A 24,927-nucleotide genomic window follows, 5' to 3' on the forward strand; every position below is an offset into this window, starting at 1 on the left:
GCATCTTATCATCTCTCTAGTAGAACGGCAGCGCCATCTACTGTTCACCTTGTAACACCACCTTTCTCCCGCCTATCCCGCCAGTTCGATTGGCTCCGTTTTTTCAGTACGCAGCCGACGTTTTGCTTTCCTATTGGCTCGCTGAGGTGTACGTTACTCTGGATCTCATTCTCTCCACCCACTACAAAGATGGAGGACGACATGTCAGATTTTAGCAGACCTCAAATGTATTTGTTTGGTGAGCTTGTTCCTTCTGATAAATATTAAATTGATAGTCAGGATTAGTGTAACATTATCTCTTACGCTTGAATGACTTAAACGCTCATTCAAGCGTAAAGTTACCGTGATAAGTTGCTATTCTGTTGCCCCTTCTCCCGCCAATCAGCTCTTTGTTAGCTAGCTCTGCAGGGCTTGTAGAATAGAAACACCCCCACAGCTGATGCAGCTTTTTGTATTGTGCGTGCGTATTAAATGCAACTGTAATTTAATGACAATAATATGTATTTACCCCCTCAGGTTGCACTCTGAGGTCGGATAAACGGGAGTTTAAAGTTGACCTGGATGACGAAGATACAGAACAACAGCTGTCACTCAAAGCAGTAAGACATTTTGTTATTGTTTTATAATCCCTGATATTTGAGATAGCCTCATGAAGAATATATTTGCTTAAACTGTGAAATACAACGAGATTATGAATAAATATATTGACATATTTATATTGACTAGTACTGAAAGAGTCTACTACAGGACTTTCATTTTATGGATTAATTGAACCGCCTGTTTGATTTTGATTGATACAAATAAACGTTGAATGTAGATTACAAATTAGACATCAACAGCGTTTAAAAGCTAAAATTCAGGGGACAGTTGGTTTCCCTTAAATTGCCTATGGGAAATTATGGGGGAAAAAAATGTAACAATGCCTCAAAAATATAAATATTTCTTTCAAACACTCAACAGATCTCTGATAAATTACCTTTGTTTTCAGCCATAAATTATGCCCCATCTTTTATGGAATCTGAATGTATCAAATCATTATATTTTTTGTAAACATAAATCCAAAGATGTTAACAGAATATTTGACTTCTAAATATTTTTTGTGTGCAGACTTTCTGGTTAATCAAACATGGTTTTGTTGGACCAAAAGTTAAACATTAATCCCAGCCTAAGTTGCTAACATAAATTTATGAAGTTGATACTAACTATACTTTTTGTTATGTTTGGTTCACAGAAAAAATATAGCTTCTCAAAATTGTGACCCAAAATAGCAAATAAAGAGCATTTTTGGTGGGACTGTGGGAAAAACAGCATTGATAGAACTACTGATGGTAACACGTCTATTTAATTTTTATTATGTTTATTACAAATATAATAAAAATAAGATAATTGCATTGCATTTAAGAACTGATATTTTAGCATAATTTATGTCCATCCCTATGAAACATTTGAAGAGTTATTGCTGAAAATGATGTGACTGGATGACAAATCTGTGTTCCTGGAGCAGTGTAATGATTGGACAGATTGTGATGTTTTAAAAAAAAGATTTTTTCTGTTAATCTGAAAGTTTTGGAGCATGCTGTAAATATTACTGCTTTTCTAATGAAACAAACTGTGTTAAAATATGTGATTTGAACTTTCAAGATACGAAAATAAAACAGAAATTTAGGTTTTCAGAAAAAAACTCAAAATGCTCATGTCATCTTGAATAATAACCACAATTACTACAGATGACGACACATAGCAATCTGGATCGTTGCTCATTTATCTGCTCAGTCACATCAAACATTCAGGTTTCATAACTCCTACACTGTCTCATGTTTCTAAGTGATCTCGTTTTCTCCCTGAAAAACATCCTCCAGGAGTTTTGCTGTACTCCTCCTCATGGGATACCTTTTAGTAAAAAGCCTCTAAAATGCCACATGAACAGAGGTGCTTTCCTCCTCTCGTTATGCTGCCCCCTGGTGGCGATCTGCAGCGAGATTTCAGCTACTTCTGTTTCCTTGTCACAGATTTTTAAAAGACCAGTGAAACAACTGTTTTAGCTAGTGTAAAAATTGTATTTTTACTCATGAAATATAAACAAAATATTCAAAGAGGTTTAGAGTGATGCCTTTAAGTTTGCTAGAGAGCTTATAAATGGTTTAGAGAAGATGTTGAGGTCAAATTCGACCAAAACTGAACACTTTTGCATCATCAACATTGTCAAAAATGGACATGGAAACATTTTGCTTTGGGGCTGTTTTTCCTACTAAATTTACTTCACTGAAGGTTCAATAGATGGCGTCATACATCTTAAAATCGTTTTATTCCTTCAGATGAAAGACACTGAGGATCAGTTGTAAATGGGTGTCCCAGAAAGACACTAACTCAAAGTAGACATATCAACATTATGGAGATCCCAAGCCAGCCTCAAAAACTCATTCCTGTCAAAAATCTGTAAAGGGAGCTAAGGGTTAAGGTTACTTTTAGTTATTTTATTTTTAGAGAGCATCTGTTGAGCATAGTAGACCTAAAAAATTGGTTACCAGCTGCATTTCTTTTAATTGCCTTTATTTAACCAGCTGATTGAGATCCAGATCTCATTTTCTTTAATCATCTGCTTAACAACAAATCCATTAAACCTAAAATAATTTGTGTCTTTAGGATTTTTAATTGACATTCTGCAATTTTGTATTGAAAAGAAACCACAATGAAAAGTACAAACTGTATTACTGGGTAAATAAGCCAAGGTACAAAGTTAGGAGGAAATCAAATATTTAATGACTCATAAAAACATCGCTTACTTAGAAAACCTTTAGACCACTTAGAAGAGGAAACATCAACCTAAACAGAAAACTAGATTTTTGGACCTTTATCTTCAAAGAAGATAATAAATCCACTGACCACGTTGCTGCTGTTCCAGGTGTGTCTGGGGGCTGAAGCGGAGGACAAATTCCACGTGGTGGAAGTCGAAGGGATCGCATATGATGCAAAAACCTCTAAAGTACCGATAGCTGTCCTGAAACCATCTGTCCTGCCGTCTGTGAGTACTCAACAATTTTGACTGAAGGAATAGTCAAAGAGCTGAAATATAACTGTTTTATTCTGTTTTGGTTAATTTTTTTTAAACCAAAATAACATAAGTAAAATTAAGTCAGTGTTAGAACATGTAAATACTGCTAATGGTGACTTTTGTTTGTCCAGATGAATTTAGGAGGGTTTGAGATCACTCCCCCTGTTACCTTTCGTCTTGTCTCTGGTTCTGGTCCAGTTCACATTAGTGGACAACATTTTGTCAGTAAGTATTATCACACAAACTCTGATAATGTCCCAGAAAATCCTTCAAAGTAAGACTAGTAGTTGAATCACAGAACTTTATGTTCTATAGAATCATAAATCAGTTTCAAGTCCACGTAATATATCAGCCATCACATCAGTTAGTTACAGAAATCACTCTTTGTAAAAAAAAAAAAAAAAAAAAAAATCCATATTCTAAAGTAGGAATAGAGAAATATTTTCTGAATTTTGGGACTTAAGTTAGTCATGAAAATGAGATTGTGTAAGTAGAGTTTTGTTAACTGTGTTGCACCAACCCAACTGCAGAGTATTTGTTTCATAGGTGTAAAAGGCTCAGAGGATGAGGAGGAGGAGAACAACACATCTCCAGTGAAACGGCCTGCAAACCAGCCCTTACTGAAGAAGACTCCGCAGGTGATCATGTTTATTTTTTTTTGCTGTTAATCCACCACAAAGCATTAAAAGTATTTTGATTTCTATAAAGCTTTCAAATGAAAAACTGAAAGTTGGCACGAGATGAGAAATGTGATCTAAAACTGGATCAGATCAATTCAAAGTAGATTTATTATTCGCATCAAATATTTTCAGCAAAAGCTAAAGAATATTTCATTTGTTGCAGAAAAAATTTAAAATAGATTCTGATGACGAGGATGATGATGATGACGATGAAGAGGACAGTGATGAAGATGAAGATGAGTAGGATTTTTCTTCAGTCTAATTTTACGTATTTGTCGTTTCATTTTTTTCTGCTTGCCAGATTAAGTTTTCAGGTAATTTTAGACGCTTTGCATTTTTCTAGTGATGATGAGAGTGATGAAGAGGATGTGAAGCCACAAAAGAATGTGGCAAAAGCACTTCAAAAAGTAAGTCTGGCCCATTTTCTGTTTATTCACAGGGACGCAACTTCAGCTTAATAATTCAACAAGAAATGTAGTAGAGTATGAAATAAATAAAGGCATAATGTTATTGTGAAATGTAAGGAAAGGGAAGATAATTTTATCAATATAGCACATTTTCAGCAACAAGGCAATTCAAAGTGGTTTTAATGTGAAAATGTTTAGCTATAAAAGAAACAACAAGTTAAATTAATTTATTAGTTGGTTGTTTATGTGTTTAATTTGGGTCATTGTCCTCCTAGAAGAACTTTTATTTTGTTCTCTGTTCATTTAAAATGAATTTATAGAATTTGCAATTGCACAATTTACCAGTATCACTAACATCTAAAACAGGACCACAGCATGATGCTACCAACACTTTGCTTTACAGTTGGTACAGTATTCTTAGGATAGAAAGACTTGTCACTTTGTTGTGAAACAGGATTTTTATGGGCTTGTTATATTAAAAGAAATCAGACTTTCTAATGTTATTTATGCTCATTGATGTTGGATAAAACAAATTGCAGTTGAATAAGAATGTCACTACAAAACTGCACTAAAGTACTTACAAAGTTAAGTTTCTATCCATAGTACATGAAATAAGTCAATCTTCTGAATACAGATTTCAGAAAACAAATATTTTTTCTCAAGCCTTTAAAATACTCTCAACTCTGAGCTTAACACAGGCTTTATTTCTGTCTAATACATTTGTAGACACCATATTAGCTCCACTACCTGGAAAAACCTTTTGTATTCTAGTCAGTCAGATTTATTCATGTCAAACAAATAATATCCATTTATGTTTTGCTCTCTATATACTTTCTCTGATCTTATTTTGAGTTGTAACTCATTTGTTAGTCTGCATGTGATGCTTTTTAAATCATCACCTTTACAGAAGCACAGATTCTGCTGCTCCATAGAAACGATAATTTAGAGCTCTGTTGTCCAAATAGAACAAGCGCCATGAATGAAATTCAGCTAATTTTCATGAGACATTTTTAAATACAATTATTATTAGTGAACTATATCTGCAAATCAAAATAAGATGCAACAACCAAATCCCATTTAACCCTTGGCTTGTCTCTTACATAATTTGCCTGAAAAAAAAAAAAAAAGTCAAACATCTTAATTCAGTTTAGGATTAAGTGAAAATTATTATTATGTGTTTTGTTTTGTAAGACATGAATCCCTAAGAGATGAATGTGAAATCCTTTTTAATTCACTTTTTAGTTGTTGACTCTAATAAGAAAAATATTTTTATTGTTGTTATTATTCTTTAAATAAGATATTGTTTTTATAATAGAGATGAAGGAGAAATATTACAGATTTGACCCTGCCTTTAAGAAATAAGGGGTGAAAGAGGAATGAGAACATAGCATCTAATCACTGATATGCTTATTTATTGGGTTAATGTGTAAACTATTTTTCTCAAGCTGTGTGTAGTTTAGTATCTTAGCATTATTATTATTCATATGAAGGTTCTAGATCTGATATGCTAAAAGTCCTATATGAAACTACATTAAGACCTGTAGACTAGATGGACAAATTTGACAAGGTCCTTCTTTTATTGTTTAATTTATTTACTAACTAATTTAAAACAGAAGAGCCTCACAACTTGACCTTAAAACAAGAATCCCTGATGGAGCTTTTGGCAATTGTTTGCATCTGCCATTCACAATATGGTGGGAATGCTGCCATGCGGTCTGGACACTCATGGAACATCAATTCTTCAGTCTGTATTTTTGTAGTAGCATTTCTAATACCGGTGTTGTCCACTAGGTGTCAGAATAACCAACCGCTTATCGAGGTTACTTTATTAAAGTTTTTTTTTCTGAAGCTGCTGTCACTCCCCTCCCTTTTCTTCCACATCATTCAAACTTCTAGAAACTATACGCAACAGCATTTCATTTCAGCAAGCTCCACCCCCTCCTGCACCCACTGACCGTCCAGCTCTTTGCATGAGACAAAACGTGGAACTTTTTCATCCTGTGCGCTCACGTACCCACCTGTTTTCAGAGAGTAAAATACAGGGTTTGTGTGGTGTAATGATCAGATTTCTCCTCTGTAATCTGCACGGATTCTCACCAACAACACTGTGCTGCACACACAAAGACATACACATACACACACTCAGTCTTTCTTCAAGGTCCAAACTATAGAGCCGCACATTTAAAAGTGTGTTTATGCACAGACGCATGAATGCATTTCAAGAATACACTTGTAGTTTGCATAAGCTGAAAAGCACAAACTGTTTGCTTTTACACACACACTGCTCAGTTATGGGAAACATCCTTGACCTTTTTCTCTGAGCACTGCATATCTTTGTCCCTCTGTCATCCCACTGTTAATATGATTGCTCCTTTTTATCGTTTCTCATGCCATTTCAGCTTTGCACCTGGCTTTTGCCTTTGAACGCTTGTTTTGCGTGTTACCACAATCGCTTGCAAGTGTATGTGTGCTTGTGTGTGTATCTGCCTCATTTTTTACGTCGGTGTCTGTTTGTAATTTTTTTTTTCAAAGCACGCTATCCAAGTGCAAACTGTGCCAGGCAAAAGATCAAAGCAGGGCAGATGCACATACCTGCGACATGAGCGCCGATCCTTCCCTCCGGGTCAGATGACAGCTGAGCATTTCTGTCACCTGTTGATTTATTCTGTTGTCTTCTCATCCAAGTCCTCATGCATCCCTCCACTCGCCCCCTCTCTTCCCAGCATGACTCTAATCCTTAGCTCTATAGCTCTGCCATGCCTTTCTTTATTAATGAGTACAAAGTACAAAGCCCCAAGAAGCATGACTGGGAGCAATTATTCTTTTGACTGGAAATTCAGCTGTTTCAGAATAAATGTTTTCTTTTTGTTGTCAAACTTCAGTACTGTACAAGACATCCAAAATGGGGTTTCAGAAATTACACCAAATAACATTGTTCAAAAGAAATTGCATCCTGCTCAGATGACTTTAATCCAAATAATCTTTGATCAAATGTTTTGGTTTAGTGTGAATTGATGAAATGAGGTTTGGTTCAATTTGCTTATTATCAAAGGAAGGTATAAAAGCGCTTTGTGTGGTGACGGATGATTTTAGCTCAGCTGTAGAGTCAATGTTACTTAAGTAGACACATAGCTGACTTCAGGATAATTTGACATTTTGGGTGTTTATTCCATCCTTGGAAATAACCAGGGCTGCTGTTTTGTATTTAACAAAAAGTAAAAATAAGAGGTAAATACGCATTGGTACTTCAGATACTTATTACCATATTTTCCATAATATAAGTCGCAATTTATTGACCTATGTGACTTACACTCCAGAGCGACTTATAGTCTTATACATGTTCATCAAACAGCCTGAAGTTGTATTGATGACAAATAATCAATTTACAGAAAATTCTAAGTTTCTAAAGATTCCCTTTGTTTCCAAGGAAAAAGATGCTATGGTTTTTAGCTAATTTGAAATGATTTGGCAATGCAGAGTGAACACTTTGTTTGGAGCTTTTTGCTGTTGCTCTTTGGTTATGTTTCTACTTATAGCCAACTTTACACCCACATAAACAGATCCCTCCTTCTCTCTCCTATTATTCTTCTCAAAGTAGTTTAAGCTTCATCGGACAGAATAAAGACCATCTGTGTATCTTAGTTTTCAAGTGTTCCCTTAGATTAGTAGCTAGATTTAGATTTAGGTCTGGACTTTGACTGGGCCATTCTAGCACGTAAATTCGCTTTGATCTACACCACTCCATAGCAACAAAACAAGGGTTCTTGTTTTGCTGGATGGTGAACTTCCGTGTTCGTTGCAAGTCTTATGCTCATATTTCTTCTACGTGGTTTCTTGAATTTGGATTTTCTGTTGTTACTTTTCCAAAAGGAAAGGTTTGTGGAGTACTCAATTAATTATTAATTGTTTAAATGTTGCTGCAGCAGCCCAGAAAATACCTGGGACTCTTCCCTGCTTCCTTGATAGATTTTCTTTTTCCTCCATTTGCAAATTATGTGCTACTCTGTCTGGTTCACATTAAATACCAATAAAACTTGAGATTTCTGGTTGTAATTTGACAAAATGTCTAACAATCCAAGGCGTATGAATACCTTTTCAAGGTGCTGTTTGCAGCCTAAACTCAGCTCTTCCCTAGAGACCATAATCTTTTAGTGGCTCTTTGTGCTGCTTGGTGTGTGCAGATAATCTATCAGCTACTGTACAAGATTCAGCCTCACATTTACAGTAAATATTTGTACATAGACGTAAAAACATAAGACAAACAAGTTGTACCTTCTGCTACTCCGAGCGTGAGGTGTTGCCTTTAAATTATTTATGTAATTGCCTTGTAGCAGTTCAGTCACTGCAGGGAATTACACTCCTAGGCTGCTCTGAGGTGAATACATGTAATTGCCAGACAGCGGCCGGTGCTTAGGAAATGTAGGTACTTGCCTCAGCTATTACAAGGTAATTACACAGCAGTGTAAACCTGACTGGAAGGGCTGTATAGCAGAGAACAATGATGGGTTATTGGGTTACTAAGTAGCTGATCACAGAGAAAATGCCAAGCATGTTTAGCGTTTTCTGTTCTGTTTTAATCTGCTTCTGCAGGTTTTCTGTACTTACTAACTGAACTGTCTGAAAGCTTAGTTTGTGGAATGTTTGAATCTGTTGAGCTGACATTACTATAATCTTTCAAGTAAGGAATGACAAAAGATGCTGGGGTTTTAGTCTGATTAAAGGACACGACTGAGAAGATTTTTAGATGCATCAAACCTTTATGTTTGACTCTTTTTAAATTGTTTTACCTGTTTATTATAAGATTCTTTGGAATCAATGCAGAGAGATTCATATTTGTGTTTTTATACATAGCCATATATGTACATTCACGTACTCAGTGGTTCAGTGTCCTCAAGATATGTTACTTGAGCCGTTTGTTTTTCTAGAGCCCAGAGTTGATTCCTAAAAAGCCCAACAAGACACCTGTGAAACAAAATGGACCTGCAGAAAAATCCTCTGGACCAGCAGCGAAACCCCAGATTAAGGTATCAATCGTCTCTTTTGTTGAGTTTTGGATGTTAAGTTATTACAGTAATTATATTTCCCAAATTTTGTTACATGTAATCAAAATAGCGTTTGATTTTTAAAAAATCTTATTTATTTAATTAAAAAAAAAAAAGTATTACTTTTTTATGGTTTTTTTCCCCTCCAGGGGTTTTGTGGGCTCTAGTGTCCCTTATATGAAAGTAGGCTCACAGGAGAGGGGGGAAGACATGCGGCAAATATCGTCGGGTTCGTTGCGGGTTCGATTTCCGCGGCTGTTGCCCACGCTACCACCCCACACCCAAACTGCAAACGCTATTGCAGTTTGATTGCAGTTTGGTGTGTCCAGGTCGTGTCACACGTCCTGGACACACCTTGTAATATCAAACTGCAATATCATTTGATTTTAGAGACACAGAAAAGATTAGCTCTGCTTGGAAGAAGAACAAATAAGATGATACTTATTAGGGATTTGCAAATTTCTGTAATTGAGACATTAACATCTGTCAACAGACCTGCCACTCTGCTCTGAGAATTTTGGAATATTATTCTAATTTAATCTAGATTTGGGAAATGAAACAATTGAAGTAGGATTTAACCTTTACTCAAAACAAAAAAAATATATAATTACACAAGAGACATTTAAAACTGTCTATAACATTGCAACTTATAGCCTAGCATAATTAGCAAGGGTAGCATTACCAAGAGCAATCTCTGTATTTCCTGCAGAGTCTGGTATAACCAGACTAGTTGCGAGATTTTCTAAAGACTACCAACTTTTCCTAATCTAGCAGATAATAAAAAAAGAGATAGAGCTGTGATTTGGAGGTTATACTTTCAGCCGTCACTGCACCTGCTACCTGTTTAGCTTAAGTTGCAGCCTGAATGAGGAGCTGACATTACTCCATAAAAAGGTTTCTCTTCCATTTGTTCTTTTTCTAGCTTTTATCGAAACACGTAAAAATAAGTTGTATTGTCTCTGCCAACTTCCATGCCAAAGTGTGTTGTGATTAGGAAAACCCATCAGTACCTATGTATGGTGTGTTCGTTAGCAGATCAAAGATGTTTGTTTTTTAGTTTTTTGTCCATTTCTATCTCCAGCTGATTTCTTGGTTCATCTTTACAGAACAATACAGAGCTTTGATGGTATTCTAATCCGTTGTTCTACTAATTGTTGAATAAATAAATGAGCCTCATCTAAAATGTCAGAAAAGAAATTCTCTTGTGTATCATGTTGCTCCTTTTGCTTGGTTTGAAGTTGCCAGTGTTGTACCTTTGCAGCTTTCATTTTGTGCACTTTAAATGCACTTTAGGACCACAAAATCATTTGTGGTTAAAATACATAAATAAAATACCTTCTTGTTTTTTTATGTTTGCATCTGGTTGAAAATGACTCACATTCACAATTTAAAAAATGTGGAGGGAGAGAATAAAAAACTTGGCAAAACATTCCATTTGAAAGCAGAGGAATGTGATAAATGCGCATTGCAATTAGTCCAACCTGATAGTTAATTTCTTGGATAGAATGCCTCCTCCTAAAACAAAGAGCTTGAACTCTGTCTCTGTTTGAGCAAACACACATGACCTCTACACAAGTTTCCCGGGGCAGGATTTAAACCTGCGACCTCTTGGCTTGACCCCGCTGTGTTGGGTTGCAGCTACCTTTGATGCTCTTCACCCCTCAGCAGATCACGTGCACAGCAGAGAAAACAAATTAGGAAGCTTTTCCTGCTTGTTTAAACATTTCACAAATCATGTTTCTGTGGAGGAAAAGAAGGTCTTGGACAGAAACTGTTTAGATAAGGCTTTATGTGTTGGCATGGCGATGCCAGCACATAACACATCATAACACATAGCTGTGTCTGTGATGAAATATGCAGCATCCTTTACTCACATGCACATTTGTAGCACATGAGAAGGCTGTGATGTGTTTGTGGCAGAAGGCTTTGTGCCATGATAAATGCTTATCCACACTGTTGCTAAGCTCCTGAGCGCAGTTTTAGGGTGAGTCCAGCCAAGTCTGCACACCTTGATCTTTGCCTTGCTCATGGTGTTTAGCCGATTTGTGACCCAGCTTGCTCAAACTTTCCCAGCGCTTACTTTTTCTGGCCCTTTGTGCTTTTAGAGCTCCTATCCCCTCTCGACTATTTCACAAGTGTTCTCGCTCCACAACCTCTTCACACCCCTCACTTCCTGGACACACCTTCTCCCAATTGCTCTCATTACCAGTGTTTGATGTCTGGTGCAGCTTGCGCTTCCAGATGCCCCTGAGGAGTGAGGAAGCAGGCGTGGGTGTCTGTCCCCCCCGCACCTCCTTTCTAAGCGCAGGTGACTGGTCATTAGATTTGCTTGTCAGATCTGCTGCCAGCACCGCAGTTCTCACCTCTCGCAGCTCAGCACATAGCGGCACCTTTTCTGTGTAACCGGCTCGGCATGAGAACCAGCTAACTCGACTTGTGCTGATTTGAGGCACGCTAATCTCCCAGCTGGTGTTTTGTGGGTTTGGAGAAGTTGATGCCTTGAAGCACACGTCACGCTCATAAAACTGTTAATCACTTCACTTAGCCGTATCCCAGAAGGGAGTGAGTCATTGTTTCAGCGAATGATTGACATGCACTTGTAGCAGGTGCATTATTTATTTCTTTAAGGATGTGTTTCTCCTAGGTCTGAATGGTGAACCCAGACATTTACTAACACGGTGCCTTGCAAGCGTATGCACGCCCCTTGAAATCTTTATTGTCATTTGTTGGCAATGTATGTGACACAGCAGTTCTTACTTGTGAAGTTGTTCAAGAAATAAAACGCCTGCAGCCCCCTTCATTTACTCTGATACCTCTAAATAAAATCCAGGATTTATTTCAGAAGTTACCTGGTTAGTAAATAGAGGACACATGCATTCCTGTGAATTCAGTCCTCCTTAAACAATACTAAGCCTGAGTTTGGATCCATACCATCTTTCATGCCTAGAAAAAAATGTTGCTTCTTATTCTTTGCAAAATGGCTCAAACTCAGTCAGGTTGGATGTAGAGTGTCTGTAAAAGTTATATTTAAAGCCTTGCCATAGATTCTCAGTTGGATTTAAGTCTAACAGATGAATGCTCTCAGTCCATTAAAATTAATCTAGATCCTCAAATATCATATGACCTTTTGACCAAAAACGACTGAGAATCTTTGACAGTTATCTGAGAAATTTGTTGTAATCTTTAAAGAACTGACATGTTATTAATAGTTTTAGTCTGTGGAAGATGTAAAGTCTGTTGACTTTACACCAGGTAAACATAAATATCCCTCTATATGTGATTCATAGAAAGTTTTGTGTCCTAAATATTTTCTCAAATATGAGTCTCAAAGGATTACGCTTCCACAAAAAAAAAGACAATTAACCATATCTGGACAAACTTGATGAGCAAATGTGTCACAATCATGTGCTTGCAATGGATTGAAGATGAGCGATTGCATCAACTGATGGCATGCTTGTGATTAAGTTCCATGTTTTGTGCCATCTGTAATCAGCGTCTGGCCCAGATGAAAAAGCTTTGCCGACCGACTGTTTATCAGCTGTTTCAGGTCCACAGCTGTCCTTTGGAAGTAGAGAGCTGCCCGTAAATAATAAATATGTGGTGCATTTGTTTGGCCTGGAGCCAGCAACATATGTGTGCGTGCTTTTTTTTAGTGACGTTTTTAGTGAAGTGTGGTGCGTTTGTGTCAAAGGTTTGCTCATTTTACACCTTTGATCTCTGTTGTAAAAAAGGCAGATTTTTTAAGGGACAGATTGTTGCATTTTTTTAACTAGAGGGAGACTGTTTTTTTTTTTTTTTTTTTTTTTTTTATTATTGCACCTGTGTTTTATTTTAAATCCCAGCCCTAAGATTTTGCCTCAAGAACTAGTTTTTTTTAAAACAATTAGAATAAAATGAAAGGACATGCCCTGTCAATTAGGCATCAGGTGTTTGTTATTAAGACATGAAAAGCACCACGTCCCCTCCAGATCTTTCTAGAAACATAAATATGTTGTTTACTTGATTCTTTGAAGTGGCATTGTATTAGGAGGTTAGAATGCCACTTTTATTAGGTTATGACTAATAAAAGAGTGATAATGTCCTCAATCCAGAAGTTTACATACATCAAGTAAAAACACATCCACCTTCTTTCTCGCTGTCTGAAGTTAAATCAGACCAGACTTCTCTCAGTTTAAGTGAGTTGGAATTAGCAAAAATATTTCTTTTTGCTAAATCCACATTTAAATATTAATGTCTTCAAAATCTGAAGTTTACATACAGAATGATTATTGTTTCTAAACAATGAGAGAAAGCCCAGATGATGATGTCATGGCTTTGGCAACTTCTGATAGGTAACTACCACATGTGAGTTGTTGGAGGAGCATCTGTGGATGTATTTTAAAGCAACACTGCAAACACACTGCTTTTATGTTTGACATGATTACAAACTCAAAAAAATGCCAAAATACTATAAATAAGAATTTATTACTTCACAAGAAACATTAAAAAGTCAGATTGCAAAAGTACTTTGGGACAAAGGTTTTCATTTTTGGACCTGCTTTGACCAGTGACAAAGTCCTGATGTCAAGTCCTGGACATCAGGACTTGATGTCAGGACTTTACACATATGTCTGAAAGGTCATTTGCAAGCGAGGTGACCGACAAACCTGACTGTCAGGAGAAATGAATCAGAACTCCAGCTTGTGGAAGGAAAACCAAAATGTTTGACTCTAGTTATACAAAAGGCAATGCTGAAAAAATACTGAGAAAATCTTTACTTCTGATCTTGAAGACTTTATCAAATAAACATATTCTTTCTGTCATTATTGTGTGATTTAGAAAATATAAATAATTTTGATAATTCTAACTGACCTGAAGCATAAAGGTTTTGTCAAATTTAACTTCAGATGGTGTGAATAAAAACATGCATGTGTCTTTTAATCCAGTGGTTATGGTTTCAACTATAGTCATTTTCTGGATAGGAACTGGAATTCTGCGTGAAACACTAAAAGAGCTGTTGTTATAAACTGGATACATTTTTATGAACATAGAATCTTTGTCCTTGAAGTCTGAGCTGTTCTTCACTCACAAGCTGCCAAAACCACAATGTAGTAGGAATCAAGGGATTTATCTTCTAATTTCACAACATGGATGTTTTTTTTTTTTTTTTTTTAGTTGGCAGAGCTGAATAAGGGGCCATTGAGAACGCTGCATCCGTTGCCTTTTTAACTCTTAGAATCAACGAAACCCTGCAATTTCGTTGGATTCCTCGCTAGTTTTGCATGCACGGGCAAGCTCCGTGGCTTGTTTAGTGTACAGTCCCACCATATGGTGTGTGTGTCACAGTGAGACACTTCCTAATTGTGGACCTCTGGGCCTTTGGCTGTCCAGAACTTCACACACCCACAGGCCTTAAAGTGCTCGGCTCATGTCTGCTCTCATCCTCCCAAACACAGGGGAGTCATCAAGTTTGGAAGAGGCACTTTTAATGTCGCTGAAAAGATAAAGAATAGCTGCTGGGCTTTTAGTCAGTTGAACAGGAATAAGTGACTTGACATGAGCTGTAAATCCATATTTTAGTTTTATCTAAGTTACATTTTCCTTCAACAAAGTGAGCCTCCTGCTTGCAACCTAATACAAACTTAATTGTTACCTGATGTAAAATTATAAAAAAAGAGCATGTAGTTAGGCCAGAATGTGTTGTCCTTTTTAATGCTTTTATCGTTTCCCAGCTGCAAACCCACGCCAAGCCTATAAAAACAGACCCAGACTAATCAGGTCGCAAGGAGGCTCTTGGACAAACTATCTTATTGGTCAGAAAAAGTGATTGTTGAAAACATGTCAGACGCAGCAAAAAGCAACGTTGATATTGTTCTGATTAACTAAATGTTAAACGATTAGCTTAGACACCTACATTATTCCATACATATCCACACAGCTAATTAAAATGAGTTGTCAACTATAAATTTTAAATGAATTTCCTGGAGCACTTAAGTGTTGAAGATTTTTTTATGTTTTCATTAATCAAATTTTTATTCAATACGTGGTCTAAGAAAATGGATGGATGGATGGATGGATGGATGGATGGATGGATGGATGTTTTGCGGTGTCTGGAAAATGAGCCATTTCCAAAACCTTCTGATTGTTAAGTCACAGCACTGAGCCATTACCTAGCAGACCTTTGGCCTGCTTTTCAAAGATTTTCAGCCATTTTCCTGGGCGAGTACAAACATTGAGTTGGGAGGGCGAGGCCAGCAGCAGTTAAAGTGACAAGAGGACTTAAAACAACTCAAACTGAAAGTAGCTCGAAATCTTGTAACGTCAGAATTATTTGTTGCAAAACAATGTAATGAACATGTTGTGTACATCTCATAGACCTATCCTACCCTGTTCAAGAAAGGTCACATTTAAATTTAGCTGAAAAATATTTGTATTCAAGACCATTACAAATAACCAGCAAATGCAGCTTTATGAGCAAACTGATTGTATGATAATATGGTATGCAGCCCTTACTTGGAAGTCTAGATAATGGTGAAAACGCTGCAGTCTGTATCAGTCGCGCTTATTTAGCTTGTGCACAGACCAGGGCACTACTGTTGCCATCCAAACAGAGAAATTATTACATATAAATAAGGTGTATTTTCATTAACTATGTAATTAACATAATATGCATGTTAAATATTGGAGTTTTGTTTTTAACCTTATGACATTATGTGGCTCATTGTGGCAGAAAAATGCGCAGGCACACTTTAGCTAGTTGCTGTCTCAATTTTGAAAGATTTGGCATCAACTTTCTCTCCCTTTGTCTTGCCACTTTATTCACTTTATATGTTAATATCACTTCTTTATGTTCTCCCTGGTTAGTAAAGCTGAAACTAAAGAGTATTACACACACAACTTTATCTCAGTTTTAGTAAGATTGCAACTAAGTGCATCAAAGAAGAGGCTGTTTGTTTACATAAAAACAACATTTGAATTTGAACAGCTGATCCAGGAAAAACTTAGCCAGTTTGTTATCTAACTGCAATGTTTTTTTCTTGTTTGTTTTTTTCCAGACTCCTGGAAAACACAAATCACAAGCAGGGCCGCCTAAGACATTTACTCTGCCTGACATCAAGAACAAGTTATCATCAGCAGCCAAGGAGGTAAGGCCGTGTTTCCATTTTTTTTTTTTTTTGGAAATTATCACTCTTTTTGACTTTTTAAGTGATGACTTAACTAAATTCTTCTTTAGGGAAAACCACTCCCGAAGACGGAGCAGAAGTTTGAGAATTTTGTGAGGACGTCCTACAAAGTCACTGACAAGAAAGTAAGTAAAGGATATAAGTAGATTTGAGCTCCCTTATTGCCCAGAGTTTGAGACTCATTTTAATTAGAATTAGTATTTTTGTTTCTGACATCAGACCAACAGTTAATATTCATTTTCTGAAGCATTACTGTTGATACATTTTTCTGTCTGATTAAAAACAAAAACTGTTGTGTATCTCTGGAATGAGCACATTAGACAAAACTTGTTTTACTCTCAAAAGCTTTTTAACCTTATTAGATCCCCAGAAATAAGTTATCAATCCTCACATCGTTCAACAACATCAAAGTCTCTCTAATTCAGTGAGTTCTTCTGGGCATAGCTTCATGTTTGTGTGAGCTCTCATGAGACAGAAGGGAGTACACCTGTCAAGAGTCTAACTGCAGTGATTTACTGCGGTTAGACTTCTGCAGCCCCAATGAAGGGACTGGTGGTGTGTGTAAGGTACCATTCAAAGCCTTTGAACAAATACGAAACTTTTATCTTTATTAAAGTGACATTTCAGATGAACAAAACAATTCCCAGTACATTAACTTGAATTAATCTCTCAACACACTCAGTGACAGACTGTAAAGCTACACTGCAACATCATTTAAGTTGCCTTGCAAAGTCGTCTTCACCCCACAAACCTTTTCATATTTTGATGCATTATAACCACAAATGTCAATTTATTGTTTTGTGGGTATTGTGTGGCAGTCCAACATGAGATGCACAGTGCAACTCATTCTGCAGATTTTTCATTTAACCATTTTATACATTAGAAACACATAAAAAATACAAATAAACAATTCAAATCGTTTCTTAAATAAGAAAATTTATATTTTATTGCCTAAAATGCGAAACAGTTGTATTCTTCTAGTAAGCACTTGATCATTCATAGCTAAGAAAAAAATACTTCTGACATCAACAGGCTTAACATCAATACAGACTAGAATAGATATGTTGATTATTTTTTAGTTTAACCAATTAATCACAGGATTTTTTGAGTATTTGCATTTTCCTTTTGGATTTCTAATATTGCATAAAAGAAGCTCAAGTGGTCAAAAGAAAAATGTGCAGAATGTGCTATTTTTTAAATACTATCACAGAATAATCAGAATAATCAATACAAAACTTGGTTACTGAAATAATCCTTACCTGCAGCAGTAGTTTGGATATGTTCAGATTATATAATAGGTACCAGGACGCTGGGGTCGGAGACACAGGACAGGAAAGTGAGAGAACCATCAAGGAGACTTAAGACAGAAAGAAGATGAAGTTCGCTGGTGTGAGGGTAGAAGATGCAGAGGGAAGGACTATTATGAGATGGACTATTCATTGTGGTATTCCTGAAGGGAAGAAGAATGACCCAGTCAAAGTCCAGAGCTAAATCCAATTGAGAATTTGTGGCAAGATTTGCTCTCCATCCATTCTGACTGAGCTGGAGTTATTTTGCAGAATAGAAAAATGTCACTACATGGAAAACCTGGTAGATGGGAACTCCAAAACACTTCCTATCAGAGGTTGTTCTACCAAGATCAGACTCTGAAGCTTTTCACAAGGGTCTGAAAATATTAGATCACCAACCTTGTTCAGGCTCATGCATTTGTGTGACTATTCTGAAAAAAATCTCTATTCAGTAGTATTTCTCCTTTCACAATAAAATTGTTTGACCACCTGGAGCTTATTGTCCAGGAATGAGATGTGTGATGTTTGTGAGGACCTGGTGAAAGCTCCCGTTTTTATTTTTACAAGGTGCTGACAGATACATGGTGCTCAGTAGTAACATATCCCTTCAAACCACAATTACTCATTCTACATGCAACAGTCCAAACAAGTTGGTATGTTAAAATCACAAAATTATTTCTGAAGCAGCAACAAAAATCCTCCTTACACTCAGGATGTAGCAGGTTGTTAGATGTTAATCCAAACCTCTTAAACAAGTTAAGAATTTGATGTTTGATTTTAAAAAAATAAGATTTTGTTTGTTAAGAGACTGCATTTGTGTAAGGAATGCATTGTTAAACCACATCATCTGGTTTGGTTTTTATAGAGTTTTTCCTGTTTTTTTCCCCTTCATTTTCAATAAAAAGCACAATAAAAGTTCATTTGGACACGAATGTTGAGTCTCTGAAACTTTTGATCTTTAGACTGGCTCTTTGGTTGTGTTGGGTGGGTCGGGGAACCTCTGTCTTAGATACCAGTCACTCCAAACAGACTGCGTAAACGCTCGTTTGTTCTGAGTTGCTGTGTTAAAAAGGGAAAAGTCTAGTTCTGGGAGCAGGTGGACGCTCTTTGAGCGGCAGAGAGCTGGGTGGACGAGGCAGAAAGTGGGGGTGGAGTTGGGTCTGGGAGAGCTTGTTGTTCCCAGTGTGTGGAAACATCTGTGGAAGTGCTTTGGTTTCATCAGCCAAGGCTGAGATCTGTCAGACCTGGAGCACCTAGTCATATACTCTGGTATGTAGTGCTGCCCCCACCCAACCCCTCGTCGTTCCCCTGCAGCCCCATCCAAGCACGGCGTTCCCACAGGCAGGACGCACAAAAATCATGTTGCAGTCAAAGTGGGTCATGTGCCTCGTGCTGTTTAGCACTTCATTTGAATGCTTTCTAATTCTTTTCTTTGCTTCCCACATCACCTTCCTCAGGTGGTCAAGGATCTCTGGAGTTTTCTGCAAACACTGAAGACTGAGAAGAAGTAACGAGCTTTTATCAGGAAGAATTTCTAGGCTTTTCTAAAGGCACAGTCTGCAATGTTTCCTGCTTAACACAGATAAAGACTACAGTCATGAGGATTGCAGATATTTAGTTAAGGTTGCTGCAAAGATAAACAATTATGTTCTTTTTTTTGGGTTGCAAAGCACATACCATGTTTGTTCATGCATTCATTTGTTGGTTGACATTTTGCTGAAATCTTTTGATAGGTAAGCTGATCCAGAGCTCCTATCGAGATGCAAAGTGGATTTGGTTGAGCATCTCATCATGAAAAACGTACGTTTCTAACATTTAACAGGCAACAAATCCCACCTGCCCCGGGGATGAATTATGTAAAGCATAATCTAATTTCAAAGATGATGTTTAGAGAACATAAAGGCAACAACTAATTAATTTCATTCATTTCAGGACTCACTACGTCAAATACGCAGTAAATTAGTGCAGCATACAGTGCTAGAGCAATCAGCAGGTCCAGAACAGCTTGGTTTGGATCTCTGACACCATGTGTCCTTCCTTAGTAAATGATACAAATGGAAAAATTGCACATTGTGCCTTTTAAATGCTTCATTTGCAGCCAGAGCGACATCTCTGAGTCTTATTTTTGTGAATGAGTAGTTTTCATTCATGCTAAAGACATTTTCTATCAATTGTTCACTGACAGCTCATGTCTTTTGTTTTTTATCATGCTTATTTGATTTTATCGAGGAATATGTTTTTAGATCTTACAAACATATTGTAGTAGTTTTACTTTTTAAATGTATCCATCTAGCTAAAGCAAAGTCCACTGCTTTTTAAATGATCTCTCTACTAACCCAAAGGATTATCATTTGATCCATACTCAAAACGATCAAAAACTGTAATGTGAAAAATGAGTAATGCCAGAACTTATAAAATCTGTAGATCTGCAGTAATGTGTGCAGCTCATATCTAATAAACAGTTGAGAAGCTTGTTTCAAGATGTTTTCAGCAGAAGTCAATTTGACATTTCTTTGTTTATCCTTCATAATTTTTTGTACTTTAATATTAATCCTGAATACATGTCAAAACAATTGTTTTGGTTGATTATCATTTATTGCAAAAAAAATAAAAAATATGCTACCCAAGGCAGTAACCAGAAGTTCAGCCAGTGTTTAATGGATATCAGAATAAGCAAAATTTTTTAGATAATTTTATGAAGATATATTGAGGCAGTATAAATCCAGAATATTCTCCTGTCAAATATGCCAGTGTAATAATAATTCTGTGATCTTGTATAATTCAAATGTCTGTGAAAGGTTTTGGTTTCAGTTGAATATTTTGTAGTTAGTGATGTTTTCAACTGGTCAGTGTCATTTACATGACTTTGATAACTTACCCAAAGCCAGGATCAGATGTTTCCTTGTGCTTAGTTGGAAAACTCGTATTACTGTTTTTAATTAAGCTCATCAAATCTTTTCTGTACATAAATCTCTTACTTTTATTTGCATATTTGGCAGCTGAACAGTTTTGTTCTCCTATTTTCCCCAAAGCTTTCCAAAAAGATTCATAAATCTTGATAGTGTTCTTTATTTCAAGTTATGTTGCAGTTTCATTTGAAAGTGTTTAGTGTAAGCTCTTCTTTTTTTTTTTTTGGCTGTCCTTTTCACCTCTAATCTGTCACGTTTTGATTTTTATGATTATGATTATTTTTGAGTGATGCTGGAATATGTTCAAATAAACACAGAGGTTTTTCTCAATACTTGAGTGTTACTGTTATAAATTTGACCAAAAAGTACAATTTGCTGCTTTTTTGTTTAAACAGAGCTATGTTTTATGTGTTTTGATTTTTCGCAGCAAGTTATGAAATGATTGAAGAAAAATATTTTGGAATATATATCTGTATTTGGTCATTTCATCCTTTTTCATCTGGCACATATTTATTATTTTTAACATAGTTCTCTTAGAAAATAAATGTGACAGTCAGTATTTAGTTCAAAACTCCGTAGTATCCAATAAATTAGACTATGCATTTCAGTGAGACTGATTTGTCAAAGCGACTTTTGAAAATTGACAACCCTTAAGCAGGTATTAAACTTTCATTAAACTCGGGGAAAATTTGTTTTAAAACCTTTTCTAGACACTTTAAATATCTCAAAACATTAGGAAACAGATATTTTGCAGAGCTAGGATAATTTATCTTCTACTTTGCATATTTAATTTATTGCTGAGTATGAGCATGTACTCGATATGTAGTTTTCTCATTCTTTTAGGGTGACTTGCACCATCTGTTCAGAGACAGAGTGAAAAAAAGCTGTCTGGCTATCTCTAGCAATATTGACAGAAATATGCTTTCATTGTGAGCTGAAAACAGCTCACAATGAAAGAGCTGCTTTCATTGTGGCTCAAACATTAGAACAGTTAAATAATACTTAAAAATGCCCAAGACAGAAATTAAATGTGTTCAATACATTTGGAGGCTTCGGCACCTTTCAGGACGGATTCAGTGAACGACGGTTATCAAAGCTACAAGCGACAAAGGTCATTTTGTTCTCGAAAAATATCAGGTTAGCTTGTTACTCGAAAATGGATAAGGTTGTTTTCCTGAGTTATTGACCTTGCAGTTAATATGTACTGTCCCTGTGAGAAAAGAAGGGAAAAATAGACATTTTAATTTAAATAAAAATGTCCCCTGACTTCCTTCAATTCCAACAAAAGGCTTTCAAAATGTCATTAGCAAGATGATGAAAATCTCAAAATAGAGCCAAAGTCCTTTTTTTATGGTTTTGATGATGTTAAGTCATTAAAACCTGAAATTTAGTGATTTAAAACATTCATGAAGTGAAGTTATCTTTTTCTGCAAGACCATATTTTTTCACTTTCCATCCTTGTCACCAGTAGAAGGCACTAAAGTCCAGGTGTTAACCAGAACCTGTTATGAGTTAAATTTATATATTACCTGAACTCTGAGTCAACAATTACTTCACTCTCAGCTGAAAGCTTTTTTTTTTTTTTTGCCCCCTGGCCACAACGGAGCGAGCGGATGCATCCATGGCATGACGCACGACTTTATATTCCAGGCAGGACGACTGTGAGGCACGTGGAAATCCCCCTGCTGTGGCTGATTTGAATTCCAGTCCAGGGTTTGACTGAAGCAGCCTGGAGGTATTGGCACACACCAGAACTTGAACGCACATACACATTATCAAAGAATAGTGGGAATGCTGGTTGTACCAATGTTCCTGCATGTAATAGACAGATATTTACCAGAAAGTGTTCAGACTCACATTATTTGCCTTAAAATGTATTCATTGGCTAAATTTTCTTCTAGACCGGATCTCAAAGCAGGTGTGTCGTACATGTGAGAATGCAGGTATCAGTGCCCAGCTCACAGCAGCCCAGCATAAGACCGGCCCATTAGGGAAATACTGGCCTTTACTTTTATCCAGTTGTAACATGATATGGGACGGGACAGCGAGGGCAGTCTGTTCTTACATCGAGACGAGTCCACCTGCAGAACATGACAGGGTCCAGTGTGTTCATGTGTTTGGAGGAGAACCAGTGTCATTTGTTTGGGATCTGAAGATCACGTCTGGCTTGTGTGTGTGTGATCATACAGAGCCAACAGTTTGTGTAGGGTTTTGTTTCTTTCATCTGTATTTCTGGATTTGCTTTACTCAGAAGGGTTTTACCTCAAGCAAAACATAATTTGCATATTTTGTAAATTTGGAAGTATGGAAAGGTGAAGATTTATGAAGTGGTAAAAACAGCCCCATGTTCTACGTTTTGCTTTGTACAGAAGGTCAGAACTCTTGGCTATTGCGAAATGATTGCTTCCTGGAGGCATTGACTCTGATGAAGTCTTAAATTTTATCCAGTTGCTTGTGTTTGGCCATAACATACTGCAATGCAATGCAATGCACCAGTCCCATTGCCTGTGTCATTAACATCTTCCACTGTGAAGAGGGAAGGGCTGAGCTAAACAAAATGGCTCTTGATGTTCATTCAGTAATTGGAAGTGTGGTCAACACAGACTGAATGTTCATGAAACTGCCAGCAGACTACAATTCTAAAACAGCGCAAAAATCAAAGTCATCATTCACAACTTCTTCTGTTCGTTGATCGGCTCAGTTGAAATTATACCAGAGAAAATCCTAGTCAACCGGAGAAAACCCAGACGGAGAACTGAAGGAAGATTAGAATCAACCGGAATTGTGCAGAAAGGCAATTAGGCTGATATTCTTTCAGTGCCTCACTTTTTCTGTTCAAACTGCCTGTAGCAACTAGTATCAATTAAACTGCACATTTCCATTTGATTCAGACACTCATTTTGCTGCCAAGCGAATTCTCCTCCCATCTTGGAGGTGTCAGCGAACGGTTCTTAAACTTGACTCTGTTTTCCATGAATCCCAGGTACTGATTATGCAACCTCATCCTACTCTGTTCTTTAAACCACACTCAGTGTTGTCAGTGTGACTACTGTCACACTGACACTCCACTCATGAAGCTTGCCCTATTACACCTCAGAAAACATAGATGTATTTTATTTTAAAGTTACCTCAGTTGTTTTTTAGAGTAGCAGGAGGTTTTTAGAGTGAAGGAAATATTTTGCCCCAGCAGGGTTTACCTGTAGGACTTATAATTGAGGACAAGATTTTCCCACTCCATCTCTAGTGGAAAGAAATGTAAGGTCATGTCTCTGCAGGCATGTACATTTCCGCCCTCTTTTCTTCTCACGACCCAAAGCAATAGTTGAATTTGGAGACAGCTGTATACCTAGGGTAGGATAAAAAAACTTACTCCACAGTTACAGATGTTTATATGCTCCAATTGTATTGCATAAATCTTCTTCTGGGATATGTCTTTGTAATGTAACAAGTGATGAATGTTGCATCTAGGGTGAGATTAAAATGCATTTCCTAAATAATTAGATATAAAACATTTTCCAAGATTACTGAGGAAACCCTCTCGTCATTTTTGCTCTTTGGCGGCCCCTTGTGGCAAACAAGTATAACAGATTGTCTCGTGAGAGTGTATTTTTTGTGATGTACTTTAGTTAATTAACAACGAGGCGTTCAATAGAGTAAAAATGGAACATTCACATGGCCTGGACACATCCTTTCTCATCAGTTTGCAGTTCAAAAGTTTTGATACCTCTTTAATTTCTCTATCATATATTGTGTTTGGATTTTATGTTGTAGACCACCAGAAATTATTTAATGAAATTTATTCCAATTTTAGAAATTTTGGGAAAGTCTAAATAAAGATCAAAATGAAATAAGAGTGATCTTTTTTCTGCAGTTACAGATGTTATAATCTGCATCCTTGTCAATTTTCCTTTGTGAAACAGCTACATCAGATTTTATGGAGCGGTTCTGTGAAACTCTTGCCACAGATTCCTAATTTGACTTGAGTCTAACCCCAGTCTCTGCTTAAGTTTTCTAACATTTTTGATTCAGGATTGTCCTGTATTAAGTCCCATAAACTCTGATCAGTTTCCCTTTCCCTGCTGAAGAAAAACATCCTCACTGCATGAAGGACCCACCATGTTTCACTATGGATGTGGGGTTTTCTGCCATGCATATAGTAACATTTTGTATTTTAATTTTTGTGAAAGTAAGATTTTAGTCTCACCTGACCAAATATCAGCGTTCACATATTAGATCTGTCCCCAATGTAGTGTTTTTGCCGGTCTTTTATAAAGCCTAGTTTTATGGAGTGTACTACTATTAATTGTCCCATCAACAAACTTTTTCTCCTGAACTTATACTGAGATTGAATTACTTATGAGTAATTTTCTAATTGCATGACTCCT

At 36.7% G+C, this 24,927-nt stretch overlaps 1 protein-coding gene across 3 annotated transcripts; it reads left to right on the forward strand.

The window, feature by feature from the left end:
* Positions 1 to 177: 177 nt before the first annotated feature.
* Positions 178 to 20,874, forward strand: LOC129360490 (nucleophosmin-like). Of its 3 annotated transcripts, none has more exons than XM_055030765.1 (11): positions 178 to 238; positions 517 to 599; positions 2,903 to 3,022; positions 3,184 to 3,277; positions 3,599 to 3,690; positions 3,896 to 3,972; positions 4,076 to 4,139; positions 9,065 to 9,163; positions 16,216 to 16,305; positions 16,395 to 16,469; positions 19,091 to 20,874. In XM_055030765.1, exons 1-11 carry the CDS (start codon positions 190 to 192, stop codon positions 19,142 to 19,144), a joined length of 897 nt encoding a protein of 298 aa, XP_054886740.1. In that variant the 5' UTR covers positions 178 to 189; the 3' UTR covers positions 19,145 to 20,874. The 3 variants fall into 3 exon arrangements, with proteins under 3 accessions (XP_054886740.1, XP_054886741.1, XP_054886742.1); XM_055030766.1 differs by having other exon boundaries at positions 19,367 to 20,874; XM_055030767.1 differs by lacking the exon at positions 9,065 to 9,163.
* Positions 20,875 to 24,927: the final 4,053 nt, after the last annotated feature.

This window comes from Poeciliopsis prolifica, unplaced genomic scaffold (assembly GCF_027474105.1).
Source record: "Poeciliopsis prolifica strain line A6 unplaced genomic scaffold, Auburn_PproV2 SCAFFOLD006, whole genome shotgun sequence".
NCBI classification, from domain to species: Eukaryota; Metazoa; Chordata; class Actinopteri; order Cyprinodontiformes; family Poeciliidae; genus Poeciliopsis; species Poeciliopsis prolifica.